Source organism: Rhinatrema bivittatum, chromosome 4, assembly GCF_901001135.1.
Source record: "Rhinatrema bivittatum chromosome 4, aRhiBiv1.1, whole genome shotgun sequence".
Taxonomy (NCBI): domain Eukaryota; kingdom Metazoa; phylum Chordata; class Amphibia; order Gymnophiona; family Rhinatrematidae; genus Rhinatrema; species Rhinatrema bivittatum.
In genome coordinates this window covers 339,240,057-339,266,737 of record NC_042618.1, presented here as the reverse complement: position 1 = coordinate 339,266,737, position 26,681 = coordinate 339,240,057, and the positions used below count along the sequence as shown (strand labels likewise).

General features: G+C 45.3%; 1 protein-coding gene across 1 annotated transcript; it reads right to left on the bottom strand.

Annotated features, from left to right (window-relative positions):
• Window positions 1–247: 247 nt before the first annotated feature.
• On the bottom strand, window positions 248–26,461 carry MRPL38 (mitochondrial ribosomal protein L38). Its single transcript, XM_029600474.1, has 9 exons — window positions 26,311–26,461; window positions 25,216–25,395; window positions 13,042–13,176; window positions 9,532–9,740; window positions 8,973–9,045; window positions 2,739–2,784; window positions 2,426–2,584; window positions 1,782–1,918; window positions 248–1,181 (listed from the first exon to the last, which is right to left on the bottom strand). Exons 1-9 carry the CDS (start codon window positions 26,420–26,422, stop codon window positions 1,045–1,047), a joined length of 1,188 nt encoding a protein of 395 aa, XP_029456334.1. The 5' UTR covers window positions 26,423–26,461; the 3' UTR covers window positions 248–1,044.
• Between the last annotated feature and the right edge of the window lie 220 nt (window positions 26,462–26,681).

Sequence of the window (26,681 nt, the reverse complement as noted above, 5' to 3'; positions counted from 1 at the left end):
CCCAAAAGAGGTGGCAGCTGCTGGCCAAAAAAATAATTGTACACCAACTATCTTGCATTTAACTTTAGTTTTCTTTATCAAAACGTACCACCCCTTTCAGGGAATGTGTAATTATCTGGCAGGACATCGACTTACTATTTATACAATAATGTTTCCTGCCCGTTTGTGGCATTCTGTGGCTGCCACCTTAGAACTAATACCATTTTCAGAGCTGTGGTGGGTCCTCTGCTCAGGCAAAGACAAATTCTCATTTCTCAACATAGGTTCAGTTTTTATTTAAGATATCAGTACAAAAAGAATCTAGGTATCAATTCTCAGTTCTGCAGTACTATGACCTTCCCCTAAGCCAGGCTTATCCTCTTGAAACAGCTAAGCCCTACATCTGATGTATGCATGTGCACTTGTTTTTTTTAAGCCACTGGATCCCATAGATGAGATATAATAAACTCAAGCAAATGAAACCTGCAGCGTGTGTTTCAGATCTGTTAATGTATCTTGGATGAACCTTCTTCCTCTCTCTCATAGAGAATTAAGACCAAACAGATGAGGCCATATTTTGTTTGGAAAAAAGAAAAACACAAAACAAAAAACTGACTCAGGTTCCATACACTTTTATGGCTCCTCTGGATCACCAAAAACCCATCACTGCCCCAGACAAGAGGTTGAAGTGGGCTGACTGATGACTTCTTCCAATCAACCTGTGCTGGCTGCACATATGCCACGTGGACATCTATTATTAGATGTAAATGTTCTTCCTCTCAATCTTCAGAGGATGTGAAACACATCTCCCAAGCCAATGAGTACATAAACATCTAGAACCTTCTTATAATTTCTGTAAAATGTTCAGAGATTAAAGGGTGCTACAAGGTCATTACTGTCTATCAATATTTCATTCTTGATAGCCATTTTGCAGAAATAATGCTTCTCTTCATCTCAAAACATCCTGAGTACTCAGCACCCCACTCCTGAAGGTTTTTAGTACAGAAATCTGGGATTTTTCTGTTATAACAATGCCCATTCCTAATGCATGATCGTGTTACACACTCAGTAGATGCCATAGGTAGGCTCATCACTGTCCCGATACCTGTCCAGGTATCTCAGAGGCTGGAGATGGGGATATTTCTTCTGTGGGGGGTGATAAACAGGAGGACGGTCATATTCAAACACTGGCTCTTTCATATCTGCAGGAGAGAAAACAGAAACAGGGAAGCAAGAAAACTGATTTTACTCAAGATTACTATATAGAAATGCAATGTGAACTACCTAAGGAACAGCAGAAACTGGGATCTCTCCTACTGATGGCAGGGACTGGAATCTTTTAGTCCTTGGGCCTGTCTGGCAAAAGATCACACCCCTTACCTTGGCATACCCAAAAAGAATTCTAGTTCACTGTAGGATTCAGATCTGACCTTTAAAAATCAGAGACAGGAGCAGAGGGGAGTCAGTGTCTACTAATAATGACAGCTGAGCTACAGGCATTGAATTCCATCATAAAAAAGAGAAGAGATCAGCCTGGGAAAGAAGGCCACAGAGCTGCCTCACCAACCATCAAGCCCCTTGTAGGCAGGCATCTTTCCTGAGAATGTCTATCCGCTTCAATGGAAAATGTCAATTTCACTCATTTTAGATCATTTTAGACATTCATGTGCCTCAGCATTATGAACTGTACGCAGTTTCTCACTTTCCTCTAGCATGATCCCCGTCCCTCTCCCACAGTAACTAAATGCTGTTTCCATCTGCCATGCATTCTGATTTACTCCCAGTAAATCTCACATCCTTACTCAGGAGATGGTGGTAGACCTGCTTCACTGAATCCTCCCATTTACACTGGAAGAAGGCCAGACCCGCTGGAGTCATGTCGTCCTGGTGCTTTCTATAGAAGTCTATTGTTTTGAAAGTTCTCATCTTTAGGCTGTGACTGAAAGGGAGAAAGGCAGCAAGTTAGCACAGGGGTGTCACTGATAGCTACAGGCGGCAACAAACCCATGACAGAATAAATGGACAGATGTGTCCATCGGTCGTGCACACTGTCCAGCCCTGTGAACAGTGTCAGGATTACAAAGACAAATTTTTTTAAGGAGATTTGTAGTGAACATAAGAAATCAAACCAACCAGATGAAGAATTCACTTGTCATCCTCAGTGTCTGTGACATGAAATTGCTTTTTCAAATAGTGAATTTTCTCTTGTTTTACCACCAGTTCTGATTTTGTGTGTCCACTGCCCCCCCCTCCCCCGAAAATGTTTCTTTTCAGATTTCTCTAGAACACAAGGATAGTAGGCCGATCAAGCTGGTTTCCTGGCAACGAGTGACAGCAGCACCCAGAACACTGGACTATGAAACGATAGGAATTACCCTGCCCTCCCCGTTTCCACCAGTGACAAATCACATGAGAATCTGTTAACAGTTCAGAAGGGCTAACTTACCAAGGCATTGGTCTGAGGTCTGCCCCAAAATCTATCGGCCTGTCCTGCTTGAAAAGGATGAAGATGTGGCGGTGGTACCCTGTGCCTTTTGCAGGAAATGGAGGGAAGTAATGGCAAATCTCCTCTCCAGAGGCCACCCGATTCTCAGGGATGTTCCCTCTGTTGAATAAAGCACACACAAGTGTAATATAGACTTTCCATGGTTTTCGCTTGTTTTTGTGTTTTTTTCATCCAGGTAATTGGATCACTTACTAGTAACCACAGATTATTTATCTCAAGAAGATAAATCCACACCCAGAGATGCAATACTCACACCAGCCAGTGCACGTACTCAGCTTCTGTCTCTCGCAGGTGTCCATCTGTGGGGAAAAAAAAAAAAAGGATACACGATGAAAAACAACTACACCAGTATCCATTAGCTACTGCTGCATGGATGTACACATGGCATGTGGAGAGGTGCCCATCTCCATACTCCTCTGCCTCAGGAATAACACTGGTCTTTCAAATACCACAGTCTCCATAGCCTTCTGTCACAAGAAGAAAAAAGGAAAATTGGTTCTTATCTGCTAATTTTTGTTCCTGCAATACCACAGATCAGTCCAGACTCCTGGGTTTTGCCTCCCTGCCAGCAGATGGAGACAGAGAAAAAAAAAATCCACTGAATGCATATAATCTAGTGTGCCACCTGCAGTCTCTCAGTATTGACCTGTACCCAAGCCAAGATGATTAAAAAGAAACACTAACAACTAAGACTCAAAAAAAAAAAAAAACCAAACCCTTCAACGAGCAGGTGAAGCCTCAAAAGGAGGAAATCCTATCCAACAGTAATCAAGGAGAACATCACTGAATCCCCTCAACAACTCTGTACTGATATTTAATGTAAAGTGCAAACAGACTCCGATGGGTGGGGCTCTGGACTAATCTGTGGCATTTCAAGAATAAAAATTAGCAGTAAAAATAAATTTTCCTTTCCTGTTCATACCCAGATCAGTCCAGACTCCTGGGATGTACCCAAACTTCCCTACACAGGGTAGAAATGAGACAGTCCCACTTGTGGAACACTCTCCTCAAATCCCATGGAATCTGGAGCCCAGATATCCAATGTCTGGCGAAAATGTGCGACGATTTCCAAGTAGCAGCCCGATAAATCTCTAGCGGGGGACACCTGCTGACACTCTGCCCAGGAGATCACCGAGTGAGCCCTAAAACCTTCCAGTACGAAGTGACCCTTACAAACGTAAGCTGAGGCAATAGCTTCCTTTAGCCACTGAGCAATTGTAGTTTTAGATTCCTTACACCCTTTCTTCAGACCATTCTAAAAGCACAAAGACGTGATCTGACAAATGGAAATTATTAGTAACCATGAGGTACCTGAACAATGCCCACCATACATCCAACACCTGGAGTTCCTTCGTGTGAAGTACGGATGAATCCAAATCCGGAATAGCCGGAAGCTCCACCATTTGATTATGATGGAACACAGAAACAACATTTAGGAGAAAGCAGGGTACTATGTGCAATGAATCTCCGGAGTCCAAAATATGTAGAAAAAGACCTCTACATGAAGGCGCCTGAAGCTCGAAAATCCTTTTGGCCAAACATATTGCCACCAGGAAGACCACCTTCAGAGTTAAATCCTTTATAGTCACCCTGTTCAGTGGTCAAATGGAGCTTCACACATGCCTCTTAGAATCAAATTAAGATTCCAAGACAGGCATATCCACCGCACTGGAGGAGTTTTGCCCTTCAAAGAAAGCGATTTATATCCAGGTGTGCTGCCAAGGGCATACCCTGCACTTTACCCCAAAGACAGCCCAAAGCTGCCACTTGCCCTCAAAGGAAGTTAAAGGTTAGTCATTTTACAAATCCCTTCTGTAGAAAAACTAAAATATGTGAAACTGAAGCACGAGTCAACAGGATTTGAAAACCCTCATGTAGGCTAAGGATGTAAATAGCCTTCTAGCCTGTAATAAGGTGGGGAGAACCTCCTCAGAATAACCCTTCCATCTCAAATGTTTCCCCTCAAAAGCCAAGCTGTGAGACAGAAGCAAGCCGCCTGGTCCAAAAATGTCGGACCCTGGTGAAGAAACCTTGACAGGTGACTGAATCTTAGATGCCCATCCACTGCCATATTGAACAGATCCATGAACCAAGGTCGACTCAGCCATTCTGGGGCCACCAGAATTACCTGTACCAGATGCTGTTCGATCTGCCAAAGCACCATGTCTACTAGTGGCCATGGGGAAACACAAAGCAGAATTCCTGGAGGCCATGGCAGTACTACAGCATTGACTGTGCTCCTGCCTGCAACTGTAAAAACATGCCACCTTGGCATTTTGCTGTGATGCTATTAAGTCCATGTGGGGCATTCCCCATCTGATCTGAATGAGACTCACTGCCTCCAAGAGCTCCCACTCTCTATGATCTGGACGCCTTCAACCGAGACAATCTGCCTGGACGTTGTCTACCCCGGCAATGTGAGATGCCATCAGGAGTGATAGATGCTCTTCCACCCTCAAACCAACTTCTGGGCCACCACCCGACTCTTGGTTCCTCCCTACCTGTTAATGTAAGCCACTACTGCGGCATTGTCTGACAGAACCTGCACTGGCTGACCGTGTAACTATGGCAGAAAGGCAATCAACATTAAATGTACTATCCACGTTTCTAACAGACTGATAGACCACGATGCCTCGGTCTTCAACCATTGGCCTTGGTATACCGCTCTCCAACTGGTGAGGCTGCCATCAGTGGTTACTAACACCCAATTTGAGACTTCTAGCTCCAACTCAGATTTGCCTACCCAAGCTACCTTGAAAGACTAGACCTGGCATCCCCCATGAGTGGAAGTGGAAGTCGAAATTCCTCCAATAACTGATTCCAATGTGAGAGAAGAGTCTTCTGAAGAGGTCGCATATGAGCCAACACCCAAGGAATTCGTTCCCAGTGTTGACCCCACAGAACCGAGGACCTGTAAATTTTCCCAGACTGGGCACTGAAAGTCCCAAAAGGTAATGAACACAAGACTGAAGCTTCAGCATTCAGTCCTTTGTGAGAAACACCTTCCCTTCTTGAGTGTCGAACCAGACCCCAAGGTATTCCAGGGATTGAGACAGTGTGAGATGGCTCTTTGCACCCAGCCCAGAGACCTCAACCTCTTGAGGACCTTCTGTACTGATTGCCGATAGATCTGTCAGCTTTGCTCGAATGAGCCAGTCGTCCAGATATGGGTGCACCAGTACTCCTTCCTTTCTGAGCGCTGCTATCACCACCACCATCACACCTTGGTGAACATCCAAGGAGCGGTTGCCAACCCGTGGGAGCATGGAACCTTAAAAATGCTCTTCCCTGATGGGAACTGTAGATATGCTTCCATGAGATCCAGAGAAGCCAGGAGCTCTCATTTGTGGCCAACTGCATTTACCAAGCACATTCTCAGAGCCACATGCACCTTCCTCCTTGGAAGCCATGAAACAGATGGAAAACAGACCTCTGCCAGCTCCCCTAGAGGAACCAGGACAATTGCCTCCAGGTGTCGTAGATGATCTAGTGTGGAGTGGAGTGAACCACCTCTCGTGGGAGACACGAGGAGCTCATGTAGACCTCACTAACCAGATGAACAAATTCCAAGACGTAGCCATCTCTTAAGACTGAGAGGACCCACTGGTCTGTTCTCTTGGTCCACATCTTGCACAAGAGGCCAACTGTCCCTCTGTAATCTCTGGGAAAGAGTGGGCTAGCTGCGCTGCCTTGCACTCTCTTACGCCCTCTGGCACCAGTATTGAAGCTGCCATGGATGGCTGTTTATGATTCTGGAATGGACAGCAGCGAGACAGATACCTGCTTCCGAGAGCAGAGAACTCTACCTGGCCGATACTCCCATGGGAACTCTTGTTTCTCGGACTCAACTTTGGATAAGGGACTCAACTTTGGATACGGGACCCACCCAAGTGCTTCACCAGCTATTCCAGGACTTTGCCACACAAAAAGTATGCCCTTGAAGGAAAGACTGCCAAGCTGAGACTTGGACCATAAACTACTTCTGGCTGATACAGTGGGGACCTCCACATCCGGGCTGGAAGAGTGCAGCAAGTCATACAAGCATCCACAATATAGGGATAAGCAGCCTCCAAACGCTCTGCTTGCTTGGAGAAAAAAAAAAAAAAAAAAAAGAAGAGGATCCCGCCCCAACCCCCCATCCCATAACTGAGGCTGCTGAAACCCCAGCACAAACAGGCTGATGGCAAAAGATAGCTGCCTACAGCCGCCTGTGCACCCAAAGCTGTGAAAACATCTTTTGCATCCCATGTGCCATAACACTAGGAAGCGCCAGACTGCTACTCCAAACCTCCTGGAGAAGGGCCCCAAACTTTGCCTCAGGTATCCCTGAGAACCATACGCTCTTCAAACTGAACCCGACACCAAGGGCTCTCCATGTAACTCATTGAAAAAGGCTGAGACACCATCACTTTCCACAGAGACTATTTCAAACAAGACCTATGGAATGGGAAACTTAATGGGACTGTAGGCTCCTCCAAAACAGGGCTTTCCCTATCCTTTAATGGCCCCAATCCCCTTGCCATATGTCCCAGTGTGCTAGGGACCGTACCAAGGGCTATTCGCCCCTCCTGAACAGCTGAACCAGTTCGCCATCAGCCCTGTCAAGCACAAAGGTCACACCCCAATCACCATGCCCAGGAAAAAAATCTCAGAGTGCCCTTTAGGAAAAGCTGTCCTCTGAGCCAAAATCAAATACAAAAAACAGGCCATGCCATCTTTTGTTTTTCTTCTAGGAACAGGAAAGCATACAAGGAGGACCAGAAACAGCCCCACAGGAGTTACCACCCTCAAAAGGGGTCTCTTGGGATCAGTATTCTAACACAGGAAATCATTTGAGTCTAAGCAGACCATTTCCTGAGCACTGTTAGAGACCTTCGCTGTAGGAGGTCTTTCTTCCCTCGCAAACCCCTGCACCGCGGGAATGAAAACCAAAATAGCCACCATTCCCACTCTGCAGGGAAAGCCCAGCACTGCCCGTCTCCGCAATCCACCGAGCTTGCTTCCTCCCAGCTGGCTTCCTTATACTTGCAGCAGCATTAACAGTCCTCAAACTGTTTCAATCCATGCCAACACGAGCCCCAGGCAGCACTGAGGTGTTAAGACGTGCTTTGCGTCTCCCCCCCCCCCCCCCCGCCTCGCTGCATTTCCCACACTTAGCAGTAGCTGCAGTGACCAGATGTGAAACAAGCCATTACCGCCGGGAAGTGCTGCGAGTCTTACTTATTCAAATCACGGGGAACTGTTTCTTGCCGACGTCTGACCTAAAAACTGGCACCAAGTGGCCAATGCCACGCACCAACCAACTGCTGTCACTCACTCTCCCTCTCAAACAGGCCGCCGATCTCCATCAGTCCCCACAACGCAGGAACCTTACCGACCCAGCTAAGAGCAGCCCTACCAGAGCTGAAGTGTTTGACTGCTCTGCTTCAGACCCTCAGAATCCTTTTTATTCCAATTAACAAATAGGGTGATAAGCAAGGAAGATTCACTTCCCTGATCAGGAGCATTAAGGAACAGGCCGGCAGTAGCCCAGGAGAAGAGGAGAGTTGGAAGAATTAGGAAGCCAGCACCACTGGCTTTCAATCCTCCTCAGGAAAGAACTAAAGCACTCGAGGTTCACAGACCCCCTGCTTATCTTCATTAGACCAGGAGGATAACTCCCATCAGGGACCTGCCCACTCCTGGGAGTAAGTTATCCAGCAAACTTCTACCATCTGCTGGAGACAGAGAAATACTGAGAGTCTGCAGGTGGCACACTGGGTTATATGCAACACCAGTAAAACCTTTTTCTCTGTCTCCATCTGCTGGCAAAACCCAGGAGTCTAGACTGATCTGGGGATGAACAGGAACAAGACTATATACTTATTATAGTTACTTTATCAAATACATAATAGGATGCAATCAAAATGCCAGCAATTTAGATAATTTTTAAACCATGGCTCAAGTATGGGAACTGAGTGCACAATACACAAAATGAGTACATCTCTTCTTTTAATATGGAACAGTACAGGCCCTCCCTTACTGATGTACACAGCAAAAGTGAGTCCAGTACATGGGATGGCACTGGTATGACAAAGGCAAAGGAGAAAGGAAAGAACCAAAAGGGCTAAGCAGAGGTTTCTTGTCCTGGATGCATAACCAACTGGTCGAGTTTTCTTGATAGCAACAACGTATATGCATGAGATAAAGCTGCATACTCTGGAGTTCCATGTATGCAAATAGCTCTCATGATAGTAATCTGGTTTTTTAGATAGCCTAGGTGTGTCTCCAAGGCATGCACTGGGAAATGCTGAAGGATTTTGTCCCCAGCAGATTACAGCCATCTGTGTTGGTTGTATACATTCTCCTTTAGCACCATTTAAGAACCCATCTGCCAAAAAAAACACCTTGCCAACTGCAGTCCAGGAATGTTGCAATCACTGAAACATCTGCAAAATGGTTCCAACAAATGAAAGGGACATACCCAAAAGAGTAATAGGTCACCCACCTGGGTTAGTGAGTAGCAGAGTCCACAGAGAGCCTTCCTCTGCTTCATAAGTCACATGTGGAGGAGCTGAAGCCTAAACAGGAAATACAGGTATCATGCAACATCCAGAATGTTACAGAAGTCATATTTTCCTACGCACCTTGGATCATCATATTAGCACAGAATGCATATAGTGCACTAAAGCGGTCCGCACTTGGCAATTTTCTGACAAACATGTAGACAGACAAGTTGAGACTCAGAGGAAGGGAGGGGGATCCAGTCATCAACAAATAGCAACACACATGCTAAATTTTCAATAAAAAAAACTCAGTGGGAAAAAAAAAAAAAAAAAAGGACACCCACTGAAAGGATTCAGGTGCTGGTGCACTGAGTTCTGGAGGGAGCTTTATCTGTGGCCCCTGGCTTAAGCCTGTTGCTGTGACAGTTAGGCTAGACGGCAGAGAGATTTTGTTTTTAAAATGTGCACATGTGTGTGTGTCGGAGGGTGGGGGGGGGGGGGGTGAGTGAAAAGGGGAGCTGAAAGGATTTCCTCTTGTCTAGCAGCACTCTAACCACCTACCTCTGAAGGAGTCACCACGTTCCCACGATAGACTGACATGACCTGCTGTTCATTTTGGCTGTACTCAACCCGCAGAATGACCCATGGGATAAAAAGGGCTCCATTGAACAGATCTCGGTATATCCCGTAATGCTCAGCAACTCGTTGCATGTGATGGGGGCCGCTGGTTCTCTCCCATTCTGCTTTCACTTCATCAAGAGGAATCAACACTAAAAAAAAAAAAAAAATATATATATACCAAATAAAAGGAACACCATTTTATTAAGTGTTCTGCAGGGGCAGCATCCCATGGCAGTTTTTATAGAGTACCAGCCCATCCACTTACTGTCTGGCTCACTTTGCTGACTTATTTTCCATTAACTTTCCAGGAGTTTATCCCAAGCATTCATAAATAAATACAACTTCTGTTTTAAACAGTTTTACTCTTTTGCCTGTACAGATCGCTCATAGTTCTCTTTGGCTGGAGTGGTGCTGTCACCAATTGTTTCTCCTGCTGCCCCGATTTATGTCATGGCACCTGATCACGTGTGTGGTGCGGTCCTGAAGAGCAAGTCTTTGCTGCCTAGGCTGCAGATTTGACTCTGAGGGGGTCCTTTATCTCCAAAGGAATAGGGTCCTCTCAGATCAGAGCCCTTCAGCCAGCTTTAGCCTCCTATAATCATCCCCTCTGAACTCCAGCTAATGGACTGAATGAGGAGTAATTGTAAATCCCTTACTTCACTCACCTAGACTCATGGGGTTGATTTAACCTTGGCATTCCTTCCTGTATGGCCCCTGGGAATGTGTTTGGCCTAGCTCTTAATAATAACGTCAGCCATACACTATTAAACACCTATGCTCTTTTATTGGGTAGTTCTGAGAGTCTCTAGCACTGGCAATATTACAGTTTCTGAAACGCATAATTCTCTCTAACCAAAAATAAATCCCTAGACATCTTACTACATAATTGCGTATAGAAATTCTAGCAGTTTTAAAACACTTAATTCCTTAGATAGAAATTGAATGAAACAGATTAACAATCTAACTCCTTAAGTCTAGATGCACAACATCCCATTGGCGCCCCTGCAAGCATATGGTTTTGAACATACCTCCTCCACATTTGGAAAGCAGTATATAAGTTTACTTAAACTATTTAAAAGCATTCAGCTGTCCCCAGACTATCTTTCAATTTACTGGGCTGAAGAGCTCTTAACAATTCAGCATGCAGTTTTAATCTCTTTGAAAAGCCCACTAGCCCGGCAATGCAGGGCTTCTCCCTGTAAACCAGACAAGTAGCCTGAATCAATAACCAGGCACGGGCTTTAAAGATTCTACTCTCACACCTGCATTACTGCACCTACCAAATTTACATCAGGTTTAACTGGTATAATATTCTGGCTTAAACAAAAAAACTTTCCTTGGTTAAACTGCTTCAACTCTCCCTAAACCTTAAACAATTGATAATTGTTTCAACATAAAACTGTAATTTACAGCTTGTGCAGTGCTACGAATTTCCCTCTAATTCACATAACTAATTCTAGCAGGGTTTGCAATTTCTTCTGAATCTCCTGAGTTACTAATGCAAATTAAACCACCCACTCTGAACCAAGACTTTCTTCTCTTTTTTTTTTTTTTCTCCCAGAACTGGTTGGGCGCTAAACGTTTTCCCTAATCCATAGTCCAACACTTCCCTTGTAAATTCCCATCCTCTCATGGCTTTGTTTACAGTTTAAGTATAGGCAAGTTTCCCTTCACGGCAACTGATAAACTTAGTGTGTATTTGGGAGGGTCCTCAGGGTCTGCACCTACATCAGCTTCCATTGTGGGAAAGACTGGGCCGGCTGTCTAGCTTCTGTCCTCCCCTCTTCTGCTGTTCCATTGCTGCCTGTTTATAACACCTAGCAGCCAATAGCTGTTATTGTGCTAAGTCATTGTAGTCTATTTAATATTTAAATATTTAATATTTATGTTCTTATGTTCAGAAACTCTGTTTAATGTAACGCCTTAACCGCGACAGTTTTGTTCTATGGAAACCGACCTGATTTGATATTTGTATCGAGAATGTCGGTATATAAAAATACTAAATAAATAAATAAGTCATTCTGAACCAATTCTCTTGCTCTAAGAGCTGTCGCTGGGGAATCTGGAAAATGTAGTTCAATGAGCAGCTATTTTAATTTAAGCTAAATTTTTTTTTTTAACCAGGTCCTGCTCAGCAGTTTTGCATTTCATCTTTCTGCGCAGAGATTAAGCAAGCACCTACTGATCATCACATTGCCATGAGGATGCGCATCCTGAACAGCAGCAAGTCAGCAATTGCTTTTTGTTGTAAACAGGGAGTGAGACCATGATTTAGCATAAAATGGGTTTTATTGAAGCGGAGACCCTTCTTGGGTCCATACCACAAAACAAACAAGTGATCAGACCTTCGAAAGTCATTAGTAACCTCCAAGTACCTCAGGAGTACTCGGACATCCAAACGCCTCAAATCTCTACCTTGAGGAGAGCGAAGCTCCTCCTCCGTAAAAGAAGGCAATTCCACCGTCTGGATTGACATGAAAGGTCGATACCACCTTGGGCAAAAATGAAGGTACCGTGGCGCAAGGAAACCCCGGATTCTGAGATACGCAAAAACGGTTCCCTGCACGAAAGCGCTTGGAGTTCCGAAATGCGATGCGCGGACAAAATTGCCACCAGAAAAACCGTCTGTCTGAACTTTTTTTTTTTTTTTTTTAAACAGAGTAAAAACCAGTTGATCTAGTCAGGGTTCGAAGAAAAGACTGAAAGAAAACCTGAGCTTCACAGATGAAATTTGAAAGGAACAGGACCGCAGGTTATGCCTCTCAATCTGCTGGAGTCAGAGAAAATACTGAGGGATCGCAGGTGGCACACTGGTATTTCTAGGGGGTGCTTTTCAGCTTTTCTCGGACTCCATCTGCTGGAAGGGAGGCATAACCCAGCAGTCTGGACTGATCCTGGTACGTACAGGGAACTGCATTCAGGTACCATAGGTCTGATGTGACTTCTGGCACTACCCTTCAACTCTCCTTCTCATGCCCTCAAACTCTGGAGCTTGGCTGAAAATTCTGAACTCAAGTGTGGAAAAAGGTCAATGAAAACAAGAGCTGGATTCTAAAAACAGAAAAGCCAAGCCACTGTCCTAGGATACTGAAGGCAGGGAGATTTTTCTAAGCAACTAACATGTCAGAACAGAAACAAAAAAAAAAAAAAAAATTTTTTTAGTTTTGCTGTTGGAAATATTTTAAAATTATACAAGAAAGAGTACTAAGGGTCAAACAAGGTGTAAGTGAGACCTTTTTTTGAACTATCATCACCATTCGTTTGACCTTAGTTCTACATATCCAAGTGGACCAACATGATAGTCACAATTCTTTGCCAGAAGAAGCAGCACATTCCTGCCATACAGTGCACATTTAGGCAGCTCTGCACAGAAGCAGCAGTGGCTTAAGGTGCCAGTGTAAAGAATCCCCAGCTCATAGGAGGACATGTAACAAGCTGCACAATACATACATGTCCTGAGACGGGACGCCCTCTCCAGCTCCGCGCTCTGATGATTTTGTTTCATTATCTGTTTGCGCTCTTTGAGTTCCTTCGACCGTGGCAGAGCATTATGAGGCAGGCCGATGTCAATCCTCTCCTCTTCATCTAAGAGGTGGGAGAAGCATAAAACAAGCCATGAAAAGAGAACGGAAGTCAGTGCACCTTATTCATAAATCATAACATAACCTAGTCCCGTTATGAAAAAGCCAGAAGGTGTCACTATGAGGCCAAGAAACATAAAAGGGGGGGGGGGGGGGGAGAAACCAAAAAGCAATATAATTCTGAAATACTTTTACACAAATGGCTGCTTCATAAAACATAACAGGCTTTTCCTGTTCTCCCAGATAACACTGGGGCATCAGCACCCCAAGGTGCAACAGCCATGTAGATCATTCACAAATTTACAAGAAAAGGACTTATTTGCATACTGGAGTAAATGATCGATACCGGAAGGCCTAGCCATCTCCAAGTCTGTTGCACTTTAGAGAGTTTCTTGGTTCTGTCTCGGAGGATTGCCTTTGCCCTAGTCTTTTTGACATTACTATGAGGCCAGCATGAGGTCTTTTTTTTAAACTTCATATTGGCCCCCACTGGGCTATGAGAGGTGCTGATTAAAATTCTCAGCTGTCAAGGCCCTTCTCATTAGGACCTGATCTAGATATAACTCTTTGGTTGCATTATGTAGCTAAGAATACCAATAGGATAATTTGATTAGTTGATCTGCAGTTATTAGTCGTATAATGTACGGTGTGTGTACTGCATGATTTGTGAATAGGTCAGCTCTAAATATTTTTGCTTCAATGGCCAGAGAAACAATGGTGAAAACAGATTTCAACTAGGAAGTGGAGAAATGGGTCATATTGGCAAAGGAAAATTGATTCTTACCTGCTACCTTTTGTTCCTGGAATACCACAGATCTGTCCAGACAAGTGGGTATTGCATCCCTAGCAGCAAATGGTGGCAGAGAACTAAAAACCTGAGTGCCACCTGAAGTCCCTCAGTATTGAAAATAGTAAAAACAGAAACAACTCAACCTCAACTCAAATTCCCCCCTCCACAGCGAGAAGAGAAGTAACGGTTGGAACCCCCTGAACTGGGAGTTCTCACATCTAAGACAGAAACCGAAAAGTGAGGATTTGGGTTAATTACTGCTTTAAGAAAACTGCCCCATGCTGATTAGTAACTGGAATAAAAGGGCCTGAAGAAAAAAAATATATATAACTGTCAGCCCAGAGACAGAACAACAGAGGCTGTGTGATAATGTGAAAAGAACGGCATAAGAATACAGAGTGAATGTAAGATAAGAAGGTGCCAAGATGGGAAGCCACAGGAACAAAAGAATTACTGAGCAAGCATAATATATGATGTCTGAGAGGCGCATGAAGGAAAAGTACCAGCAAACGTAGGGGATGAGAGAGGGGAGGGGGGAAAAACGTGCAAGCCATGTTTAACAGTGTATACAAGACTAATGCAAATTCAAAATGATGAATAAACTGGGCTCCAATTACTCCCTTAAGGAAACACAATCTTGTTTCCTTCAGTTTCCGCTATCAACTTTTGTATGTATAAAAAAACCCAAACCTGCCAGTGATTATAGCTTTCTATGCTGATTAATAAAATGTTATGTTTTGAAACTGAAAGGCTGTTTCATCACTGGCTTTGTGCCCTGTCTGGGGAGGAAACCAGGCGGGGTAAGTTTCAACAAAAACCCCTTCACTCCTAAAGAACCAACCTATATACACCTAGTACATTCTGCACTACTTATTTAAAAGGTTTTTTTTATACCACTACTCCATACATCATAAGAGTTATAAAATATACCATACACAAAATATATCTATGTGTATACCAAACATCATAAAACAAAGAAGACCAAAACATATCATATGCATGTATATTGAATCAATAATGGTCTTTCAAAACTATGGGGATGGGCTTCTGGACCAATGTGTGATATTCCAGGAACGAAAATTAGCAGGTAAGACCCAATTTTCCTTTCCTGTTCATACCCCAAATCAGTCCAGACAAGTGGGATGTACCCAAGCTCCCCTACGTTGGGCAGGAACTTGAAAGATCGGCTCATAGCACACTCTCCCCAAACATTGCCTCCTCTGGAACATCTAAAAATCTGTAATGTTTGGTGAACGTGTGAAGCGAAGACCATGTCACTACCCTACAGATTTCCTGTGGTGACACCAGCTGACCGCCTGCGCCCTAATAGCGTGCGCACGCAACCTCTCTGGAACCATCCAACCTTTACAGAGATAAACTGAAAAAATCGTTTCCTTCAACTACTGAGCAATTGTGCCCTTAGAAGCACATCTTTTCTTTGCTCCACTGTACAAGACAAACAGATGATCTGAAAGCTGTTAGGGATCTTAAGATACCACAACAGAGTCTGACAAACATCCAGTAAGTGAAGCTCCCTTGCATGTGGTGCCTCCGCCAACAAATGTGAAAATGCCAGAAGCTACACCATCTGGGTGATATGAAATGAGGAGACACCCTTTGGTAAAAAGGAAGGAACTGTATGCAACAAAATCCCGTCATCCGTAAAAAAGGATCTCTACACACAACAATGCTTGAAGCTCCGAAATCTGCCTGGCCGAACAAATCACCACCTAAAAGACTGACTTCAGAGTGAGGTCCTTCAAAGAAGCTCTTCACAAAGGTTCAAAAAGAGGTCCACAAATTACCTGTAGAACCAAATTAAGGCTCCAGGGAAGACATCCTACAAACTGGCAGACACAAATGCTTTGCTCCTTGCAGAAAACATACGACATCCAGATGCAAGGCCTATGGTCTTCCCTGTAGCTTACATCGTAGACATGCTAAGGCTGCCACCTCTACTCAGAGTGAGTTGTAAACTAGGCCCTTTGCTAAGCTCTGTTGCAAAAATGCCAAGATCTGAGGAATGTTCACCCACAAAGGCTCCAGACCTTCCAAACACCAGGACTCAAACACTCTCCACATTCGAACATAGGCAAGCGAAGTGGATGGCCTCCTAGCCTGAAGTAAAGTAGCAATAACCGGCTCCAAGTACCCTTTCAACAGTTACCACCTCCTCTCAAAAGCCAAGCAGCAAGACAAAGGCGATCCGCCTGATCCAAGAAGATAGGCCCTTGTCAAATTAACTCCTGCAGATGAGCCAATCTGATGTGACAGTCTATTGCGAGATGAACCAGCTCCACAAACCATGGATGAGGCCATTCCAGCGCTACCATAACCACTCTTCCTGGGTGTGTCTCTAGGCGTCACAACACTTGGCTGATGAAAGGCCATAGAGGAAAAACAAACAGAATTTCTGCTGGCCAAGGCTGAACCAGGGTGTTGATTCACTCTGAGCCGACTTCCTGCCTGCGGCTGAAGAATCACACCATCTTGGCATTGTTTCGCGACGTCATCAAGTCCAGCTGAGGACTGCCCCACCTGGACCGTATGAGGCTCAAGGTCTCCGCAGATAACTCCCATTCCCTGGGATCTAACCACTGCCTGCTGAGGTAATCCGCCTGCACATTGTCCGCCCCAGCTAAATGAGATGCGGCTATCCCTGCCAGATTCTGCTCCGCCCAGGCAAACAGCACCTGCACTGCCTGAATCACAGCACGACTCTTCATCCCACCCTGACAAATGATATATGCCACACTACTTCCACATAAGAATTCTATCTACACAGAGGAAAAGATGTTAACGTTTGGAACGCTGAATTCATCAGAAAGTAAAAGGATTCCCATAAAGCATTTCCTGAAGCAGCTTTGAATAGTGAAACATGTGCCACTTCGGCAACTGGCAACTAGCTTTGGCATCTGAAGTTCATGAAGCTCCAAACCTGGACTTTAACCAGAAGAAAGATTCTTTGAATACTGATTGAGTGTCATAAGATAAGTTGCTCTTTAATAGTTGGAGCTTGTGAAGAATGATAAATTGAATTTTAAAAGTTTTGTTATACAATTAAAAAAAAAAATGGAATTAAAATTTTTTTCTCACAGAGGGAAAGTCACATAAGGAAATAATTTATTTAGAATGTTTCATAAAAAATAGTTTAAAAAAATTTGGTAGGTTGAAGGTTTTTTGACAAATGATTATATGAAGCTTGCAAAGAGATTCTGTGATCAACAAGCTGTTTGAGGTCTTTTTCCTCCATGTAGATAAGAATTCTTATGTGGAAGTAATGTGAAAAGGAAAAAACAAATGCACTAAGTTCATTATATTGCGACACTGAACTTTGAATCCCCGATTTAATTTTTTGTGAAATGATGTATGCTACCATTGTCCAAGAAAACTCTGTCTGACCACAGATCTGCGGGAAGAAATAACTCCTTGCGCACCGCCCTTGTTTCAAACTGACTGATAGACCAGGATGCTTCCACTGGTGACCAAAGACCTTGAGCTGTCCACTCTTGACAGACCCCCCCCCCCCCAACCTTTGAGGATGGCATTGATGATTACCACCACCAATTCCAGAGTCTCCAGATCCACCCTGTCTCCAAACTGTGACGAGACAGCCACCGTAAGACACTGGACCTGGCACCCCCCCCCCCCCGCAGCAATAAAAGGCGATAAACTCCTCCGACAGCGGGTTCCAATGGGGAAAAAAGTGCCCTCTGGAGCAGATGCATGTGCACAAATGCCCATGGTACCAATTCCAGCATAATGCCACAGAACCTGAAAATAATGCCACTGGGCACCAGAAGGTGCAATAGGTGGTACCACCTGTGCCTGCAACCTCACCACCCTCTGAAGAAATACCTCACCAAGACAGGTATCAAATCTCACTCCTAGGTAGTCTGATTGGAACAGGACTAGGTGACTCTGCTAGGTTTACCACCCAGCCCAGAGATCGCAACATTTCTAGGATCCTCCAACTGACGACATTCTTCCCCTGACTTCACCCGGATGAGCCAGTCATCCAGACTAGAATCCCCTCCCCTTTCTCAATGCCATTGCCACCATAACCATCACCTTCGTGAAAGTCCGCAGAGCTGTCGCTAACCTGAAAGGAAGAGCTTGATACTGGAAATGCTGACCCAGCATCATGAACTGTAGAAACTTCTGATGTTCTGAGCGTATGGGGATGTGCAGATAAGCCTCCATCAAATCCAATGATGCCAGAAACTCCCCTTAGCAGACTGCCACCATCACTGTCTGCAATGTCTCCATACAGAAACATAAAACTCACAGGGCTGCATTGACCTTCTGTAGGTCCAGAATGGGCCAAAATGTACCCTCCTTCCTGGGAACCCCAAAGTAAATTCAGTATCTTCCTTGGCCCTGCTCAGGGGGCGGATTTCAGGAAACTATCAGTCAGGGGGATTTTTTCAAAACTGGCCCACTGGATATCTGACTCACTCATATGCTGTGCAGCATGTGCTTAAACAGCTCTCAAAAGCATGCCAAGCCAATGGTTTGAGAGTTACCATCACATCACCTGAAACCTGGCAGAACTGATACAAAAATCTCCCAACATAAATTTCATGTTTTTCTGAACAACTAAGTAGAGCACATCCTAGACCAAGGATGAACAAACTGACCTGCGGTCCCCACTTCTATCCACACAATCTGTCAGGCTCCCCCCTCCCAAGTTTGGTTACATCTTTCATATATCCTGGATTTCTGGTCTGGTGTTAGTCTTTCGCCAACCAATCAGTTCTTGAACCATTGTCAAGTAATGAGACAACCATATTGCCAAGCCAGTGAGTCAGATGCACACAGACAAAGACATACACGCAGACAAAGACATTTGCTGTTGTGCTGCTGCTCGTGTGCTCATTCAGCGAGTACTCCTGCATTGTGTAAAAGTTGATACTTGTTGCCAGTCTTTCCTCAGCCTGAAGCAGACCCCTCCCTTTCCCATTCTCAACCCTTTTTGGCACCCTCATGCTCCAGGAGAGTCACTGGTTCCACAGCTAGCTGCCCCACTCAGAGCTCAGCCCAGCCACTTCAGACAGAAGCCTCACTAACACCGCACAGGTACCTCCTTCTGGCTCATCCCCTCTCTTTTTCTATTACAGTAACTTGCCTCCACCACGTTAGCCAATTCTCATTGACCTGTGTGCTACACAGAGTCTGCTGCTTTTATGGTTCCCTAGGCAAGTGTTTCCCAACTTTTTCACACCTAAAGCAAACCTACATTAACAAAAATGTTATGTGAAACACCAACCTCCATGGAGCAGACAGCGAACACAATGGAGAGGACTTATATGGCCAAAAGGACTAGGGTACTGAAAGACCCACCGGTTTCTCTTCCAAAACAGAAGAGAAGGGGCAAAGACAACATACTTGTATATCGTTTAACCATTTATTCTTTCCTTTTTCTTCCTCTTCACCAAGTTCTGCCACCCTTGTTAATTGTAACTGTACTTTCGGTCACCTGAGTTCTAGTTTGATGTATTTAATGCACTCCCGTTTCATGTAAACCAGCAAGATATGTTCTCATGATTGCCGGTATATAAAAACCTTAAATAAATAAATAAAACAAACATCTCACAATGTATCTGCTCCCAAGGGAGAAGGGAGAAATTGGTGTTGTAAGAACAATTGGCTCAGTTAGTTACCTTGGCTGCTGCATGTGGCTGACAGAGCGCTCCTTTGCTGCTGCTCCAAGCGCTCAAAATGAATCATATCCATTGCTCAGTGCACACTCTACCCGTCTTACTCAGTCTGAGGATAAGATAAGAGGCTTCATGGATTCAGACGGGAAAGATGAGCAGGGGATGTGTGCGCTGTATAAAGTGGGTGACAACTATCTCTGCCCTGCATGCTGTCCACTGATTACCATGCTCCAGGGCTCATGCTGTAGCTAGAAAAGACATGCATGAATACTCTTGTTCTCAGAAAGTTCCCATCAGTTTAATTGCCATGGCTGGTGTCTCTTGTTGCTGGAAGGTGCTGAGAGCAGAGTCCAGGCGGTGCTCTGGATCAGAGCATCAGGTAGTGATGACTTTTCCTCCCATGGCACACCTGATTAGGTCAGATCTGGAGGTACACTTGGTGGGAGGAGGGGTACCAGATGAGATCCATACTGCCGGCATCCTCCAGGGATTAAGAAAAAGAAAAAGAAAGTGAAGCCTTGGCCAAGATTATAATGTATCACTACCAGGGAGAGCCTGGCCTATGACAGCACAACTCCAGATGGAATTCTGCTTTCTCACGTGGGGCCAGTGCAGCCAGGGCATCAGGGATCCTAGGAAAACCGTACAGCCTTGCCCCAGTCCAACCTCCACAAGCCCAATTAAAAGTTATGCATTTGTAATAAGATTTTACATGAAAAAAAGTACATTCATGGTACAGTCTTCTGAAATAAAAATATGACGTTTACTATATTTACATTCACCACCACTACCTTCACAAACATTCTTGGAGGAGTCGCCAGCCCGAAGGGAAGCGCTCAAAACTGAAAATATTCTCCTAGCACCGTGAAGCACAGAAACTTTTGATGATCTGCTTAGATGGGAACATGAAGATATGCCTCTGTTAGATCCAAGGATGCGAGAAATTCCCCTTTCGCACCGCAGCAATCACCATCTGCAGCAGCTCCATATGAAAGCGCGGCACCCGCAAGGACGCATTGACCCGTTAAAGATCTAGAATGGGCCAAAAGGAACTCTCCTTCTCGGGAGCCACAAAGTAAACCAAATATCTTCCTCGACCTTGTTCTCACCGAGGAACCGCGATGATGGCTTCCAAGCACTGGAGCCTTAGTAATGTGTCCCACAACGCTGCCCGCTTGATGGGCGAAGTGCAATGGGACATCACAGACTTCCTTTATGGGGCATGAAAATTTTAAGGCGTAGCCATCCCTTATCACTTCCAGAACCCACTGATCAGAAGTGAGTCTGTTCCACGCCTCATAAAAACGGGACAACCTTCCTTCAACAGCTTCCAGGGCGGAGTGGACCAGCCCACTTTTACTGGACGGACTTAGCACCTCCGGAATCCTGTCCGGATCTCTCTGGCCAGTCTACGTGTCCCTTAAAAGGACTTTTGCATTTCTAAACCCTGTTTTTGCGTGGATCCAGAAGAACTCCTGTTGGAGCAAAATCTTATTTCCAAAAAAAGATCATGTGGCAGAAAGGTCTTCTTGCTCATGTTATCTTTGGACAATTTGTTCCCTTTAGATTCCACCAAAAGCTTCATCAGCTTTTCCAGATCCTCCCCAGATCCTTTGAAGGGCAGATTGCAAAGCTGTGCTTTTGATCACACATCCGCTGACCAATTACGTAACCACAAGAGTCTTCGAATGGCTACAACGGACACCATATTCCTGGCTGACGTCAGAACCATATCATACAGGGCATCCACCACACAGGCCATCCCCGCCTCCAACAGAGCCTCCTGGCTGCATTCAGCAGAGGTCCCCGATGTTTTCTCCTGCACCTTCTGTACCCAGCACAAACAAACTCTCTGCATTAGGCTAGCACAGACCGCAGCTCTAAGGCTCAGAGCCGAGACCTCAAACAGCCTCTTTAGCAAGATTTCTAGCTTCCGGTCCTGGACATCTTTCAGAGCAGTCAACCCTGCCATAGGAATGGTTGTCTTCTTGGTCACAACAGACACCGCCGCATCCACCTTTGGAAGCTTCCAAACCTCCAAACTGTCCTCTGACAAGGCATACAACCTGGACATAGCCCTGGCCACCTTCAAACTTGCTTCAGGAAAATCCCATTACCAGTCAATCAGCTTCTTCAGCAAAGGGAAAACTTCTAGCTGTCCATGCATCCTCTCCAATACCAGGTTCGCACCCTCACTGTTCGAATCTTCCTGCGTGACCTTGATCCCCAGTTCTTCCAGCAACTGAGTGATGAGAGGCAGCAACTCCTCCTTATGAAACAATCTCATCACCCTAAGGTCATCCCCTTCTGCAAGAGGAACGTCCTCTGCATTAGGGTCACTGCCCACCAGGGCAGTAGCAGGATCAGTACCTGGGTCATTTCATAAATCCTCCAAAGGAGTTCTCCTCCACTCCCAAGCATCCCAGACCCAGCAGGCGAAAAATGCCCCCCTGACCTGGAAGACACCTCAGCTTGAGGCTTCTTAGCTGAGCTCTGGGTCTTCTCAGTGGCTGATCGCTTACCCGCTGCTTCCTTCTTAGTGAGATAGGCTTCATATAGCAACAATAAAATCTGCGGAAAACCCTTCAGACTGTCTTTCTTATCTGCCACGTCCTCCCCAGCCCCCTTGCCTCTTCTCTATCTCTCCAGACCTTGTATTAGAAAAAGCAGAGGAGGGGAGTCTCTGAACTCCCTATCATTACAGGCTTCCTGCCACATGGAGGCAAAATGGCCATCTCCTTCAACCCCTCTGGGATCTCCTGGATGGGGCCTGCAGACCGCATGCAGTGGCTGACTGCATGGTCCCTTCACCTCCAGGGGCACAGCTGATGCATAATTTATTTATTTATTTAACAACTTTTAATATACCGACGTTCGTATGGCACATCACGCCGGTTTACAATTAACTTAAAGGAGGAATTACAATGAACAGGGAGCAGGGGATGGGAGCAGGCCAGAAAGAGGAGGGGGGTAAGGGAGACAGGAGAAGAGAGGGAAAAAATAGGTAGCGTGAAATAGAGAATAAAAAACAACAATAGGGCTGCACTGAGGAACCATCACCTCACACAACAAGCCCGACAAACTTTCCTGCACTCCACGGGAGGCACCATGAAGCGTGTCATGGCCCATGGCCAAAAATAGTCCTGAGCAAGAGATAAAAACTGATGCCGCTGCTGGCACTGTCCTGGCCCCAAGTTATAAAGTCAAGTCGCGCACACTTCCCTTCTCACCCCGCGAAAGAAGGCCTGCTCTACACTTTTTTTTTCTTAAAACAGCCACCAAGCAACCCTGATAGAAAAACAAAGGGAAGATATACTTTCCTGCTTCTGGGTGCTCCCGGCTGGTCCAGTCGACAGGGCAAGTGAGAAGGCCTCAGGGGGAGCCAGGACCCCTGGCCTTCCCTCCCCCTGGGAATCAAGGATCAAGCCTGGCTAGGGGTTACCAACTCACCCCCCCCCCCCCCCACCCCCGGGATGGCCCACAAAAGAACTGGATCAGAAGAGGACTGGTCCTGCTCCACATCCCCCTGGGCCTCTTCCTCTTCCCTGCCACCAGCAGACACTAATCAGCGGGAAACAGCGAGAAGGGGAGTCCTGAGGCTCTCTTACAGCAGCCTGACTCAGACCGTGTGCAGGCAAAATGGCCACCAGCTCCTCTGACCCCTCCCTGGGGTCTCCAGCACCAGCCAAGCTGACCTTGTGATCCAGCAGCCTCCCCTGAGGGTCCCGCGGAGGTCCCAGCCCCTCTGGAGACACACTCCAAACAAAATGCGGTCGTGCTGAGGCATACCAGTTTGGAGCCACAGCCAACTTTCCCATGCTGAGCAGGAGGTGGCACACCGATGCAATGGGGCCTAAAAATAGCCCCTGCCACTGAAAACCACCGGCGGTGCACTACTGACTCTGCCCAAGCACCTGGTTCTGCAGTTGGATGAACTCCGGTCCCACTCACCTGACCCTGCTTCCCGGCAGTCAGGCCAATCAGCGTCTGACAGAGCTTCCTCCACAAGCCTTACTTTAAAAAAATTTTTTTTTTTTTTTTTTAAAGGAACATCCACCAAAAAACACAGCAAGCAAGGAAACTAAAAGAAATACTTCCCTGCTTCTGGATGTCAGGAGGAGACCGCTGAAGGTGTTGAGGACCCAGAGGGAGCAAAGGAACCAGTATTCCCCCCCCCCCCCCCCCCCCCCCGATAGACAAGGGTCGAGCTAGCTCAGGGATCACCACCCCCCCTGCTCGTCCTGCTCTACCCAAGGGATGGCCCACGAAGGAACCTAACACCTCGGGAAGCCTTTCTGCTAGGAATCTTCTCTCCTCTTTTTTTTTTCTCTCTCAAAACTCCAGACTGCAGGTTTGCACCTCTACCATCTGCTGGAGACAAGAAATACTGAGGGACTGCATGTGGCACTCTCGGTTATGTAGCAGTGCCTGAAAAGTTTTCATTCTGTCTCCATCTGCTGTTAGGAATGCAAAAAGAACTTATCTGGACTGATCTGGGGTATGCACAGGAAATACAAAGTGGTGTACATAGGGGAAAAAAAAAAACCGTAATTACAGGTACAGTATGATTGGTTCCATGTTAGGAATTTCCACCCAGGAAAAAACCTTGGAGTCCTTGTGGACAATATATTGAAATCCTCAGCTCAGTATGTGGCAGTGGTCAAAAAAATCAAATAAAATGTTAGGAATAATCTGAAAAAGAATGGAGAATAAAACAGAGAATACCATATTGACTCTGCATTAATTCATGGTGCAACTGAACCTGGAGTATTGTGTGTAGTTCCATTTCAAAAAAAGATATAGCGGAACTAGAAGAGGAATGGAGAAGGGCAACAAAAATGACAAAGGAGATGGAATGGCTTTCCTATGATGAGAGGCTTCACAGGATAGGACCTCCAGCTTGAAAAAGCGATAGCTGATAGGGGACATGATAGAAATTTATAAAATTATAAGTGAGGAGAAATGGGTAAATAAAGGATAGCTATTTACCCTTTCAAATACTACTAAAATAAGGAGATATTCCATGCAACTCACAACCAGCAGATTTAAAAGAAAAATCGTAGAAAATACTTTTTCACTGAACACACAATCAAGCTGTGGAATATTTTGCTAGAGGATGTGGCCAAAGGAACTAGCATAGTGGGATTTAAAAGAAATTTGGACAAGTTCCTGGAGGAAAAGTCCATAAAACATTGTTAGCCAGGTAGATGAGGGAAAGCCATCACTATCCTTGGGAGTGAGTAACAAGCAACAGATCTACTTTTTGGGATTTGCTAGGTACTTGTGACCTGGACTGGCCAATTCTCATAAGATGCTGGGCTCAATGGACCTTGGTCTTACTCAGCATGGCATTTCTTATGTTCTTATACTAAAAGACCTGGAATCAGCTGGCATGAATCGCATGCTCACCTATTCTAGTACTTGCAGTGTTTGTTCTTGCAAACTGAACCCTGGCTTGTACATCCATTTCTGTTGTATTCACTAGCTTGTACTTTTCTCCTGATTCCCACCTCCAATTAACCCTTTGCTCAATAGTCTTAGTTACAGAGAGAATGAAATTGTAGCTGCTCTCCTCTCCATTTGGGCACCATACCTTGCTCCTGTGGAAGGTATTGTTTGTATGATCTCCACCAGTGGAGTTTCTTACTCTCTTGCTCTGCCACCTTAAAGTAGCGAGTATAACTACGATACTTCTCCATGGCCTCCAAGTTGCTGACATCAATATCTTCATTGGGCATCGGCCCCAGTGGGGCTGCCCGTTTATAGAGAACAGCTGGAAATAAAACAGCTTTCATTACAAACAATAAACAACCAACCAGCTGTTGTGAGAATGAGTAAATTGCTTGATGGCCACATGCATTAAATATTTTCTAGTGTGAACACAAGCTGCAGTGAGTCTGCTTTGAAGAACGAAAAGCAGAAAATAAAATAAATAAATACGATCAAATATGCACTCACTACTGGATTGCAAGTGTAAGAGAGAACAGCAGGACAGAGCGGTATTCTGAACTGAGGTCTGGGATTTTATCATCTTAGTCTTCACAAATATCTTATATCAATATAGAACAGGCAACCACTCCCAGCATTTGGAGGCTGGGAAATGAGGATTCTGTTCAGTGATGTTAACAGTAAAATATAGATCTCCTCCCCCCTCCCAAATCTGAGCCTCTTGAGAGATTCAGGACAGGAGCACAAAGAATTAGTACAGTAAAGGCTTGTACTTCTTCTCATGTACCCCACACAGGTCTGAATTTCAGGATTTCCACCACTTATGCACTAAACAGCATACGTTTGCTCCAAGAATCTAATTAGTTTGCATAATTTGGCTATCCTGGAAACCAGACCTATTAGTGTAGCACTAAAGTTCATCATACTGAACTAGAAGCTGAAGTCTGTAAACATACAAAAGAGGAACCGAAGGAATGGGCACAAAAACCCAGGATGGAGACACAATATGAGAATACCCGGCGGGGGATGGAGAGGGAGTAGAGGAGAGGAGCTGAGGTGGGGGAGACACAGATTAGACAACGGGCGAAGGGACAAGAGGAGAGATTTGAGAGGGAGGAGACCCGAGGTGGAGAAAATGTACAAAAAGCCGAGAAATAAAGAATTCGAACAGCGACTGCCCCACGGATCACCTTCACATTTGGAATCCCGGATCCCCTCTCTAAGCCCCGCAAGCAGTTACCAACAGTGCCGAAGAACCGGTTCATTCCCAGCGTCCTTACAGGCAGCACTGCCTCTCTCATCAAGGGGGCCGCCATTTTCCCTATGACAAGCAACCACAGGACTGACGTCATGATGATGGGGCTTAAATAGTGATTGCCCAGACAACTGCCTGCAAGAGAAATCCCCTTATTTTGGCTTTTGTTACTTTTCCAGGTCATTGTGTCTCTAACCCAGGGAGAGACGGATACGTTTAGGGACTGGAGGTGGCAGGAGGAGAAACCTTACAGGGATAGAGAGAGAAAGCTATAGTGAGAGAGGGTGGGATAAGATGAGAGACAGAGAAGAAGACGCAAGAAAGTGAAAGCAACGAAAAGTAAAGTAAGCAAATTA

What these genes read in the sequence shown, in the direction of transcription:
- MRPL38 (XM_029600474.1), bottom strand. Translation starts at nt 26,422, where the DNA reads ATGACGTCAGTCCTGTGGTTGCTTGTCATAGGGAAAATGGCGGCCCCC. An exon ending in GACCTCAGACCAATGCCTTG is followed by an intron (nt 1,919 to 2,425) that starts GTAAGTTAGCCC and finishes TCTCCCTTTCAG; the next exon opens with TCACAGCCTAAAGATGAGAA. An exon ending in GGTCTACCACCATCTCCTGA is followed by an intron (nt 1,182 to 1,781) that starts GTAAGGATGTGA and finishes TCTCTCCTGCAG; the next exon opens with ATATGAAAGAGCCAGTGTTT.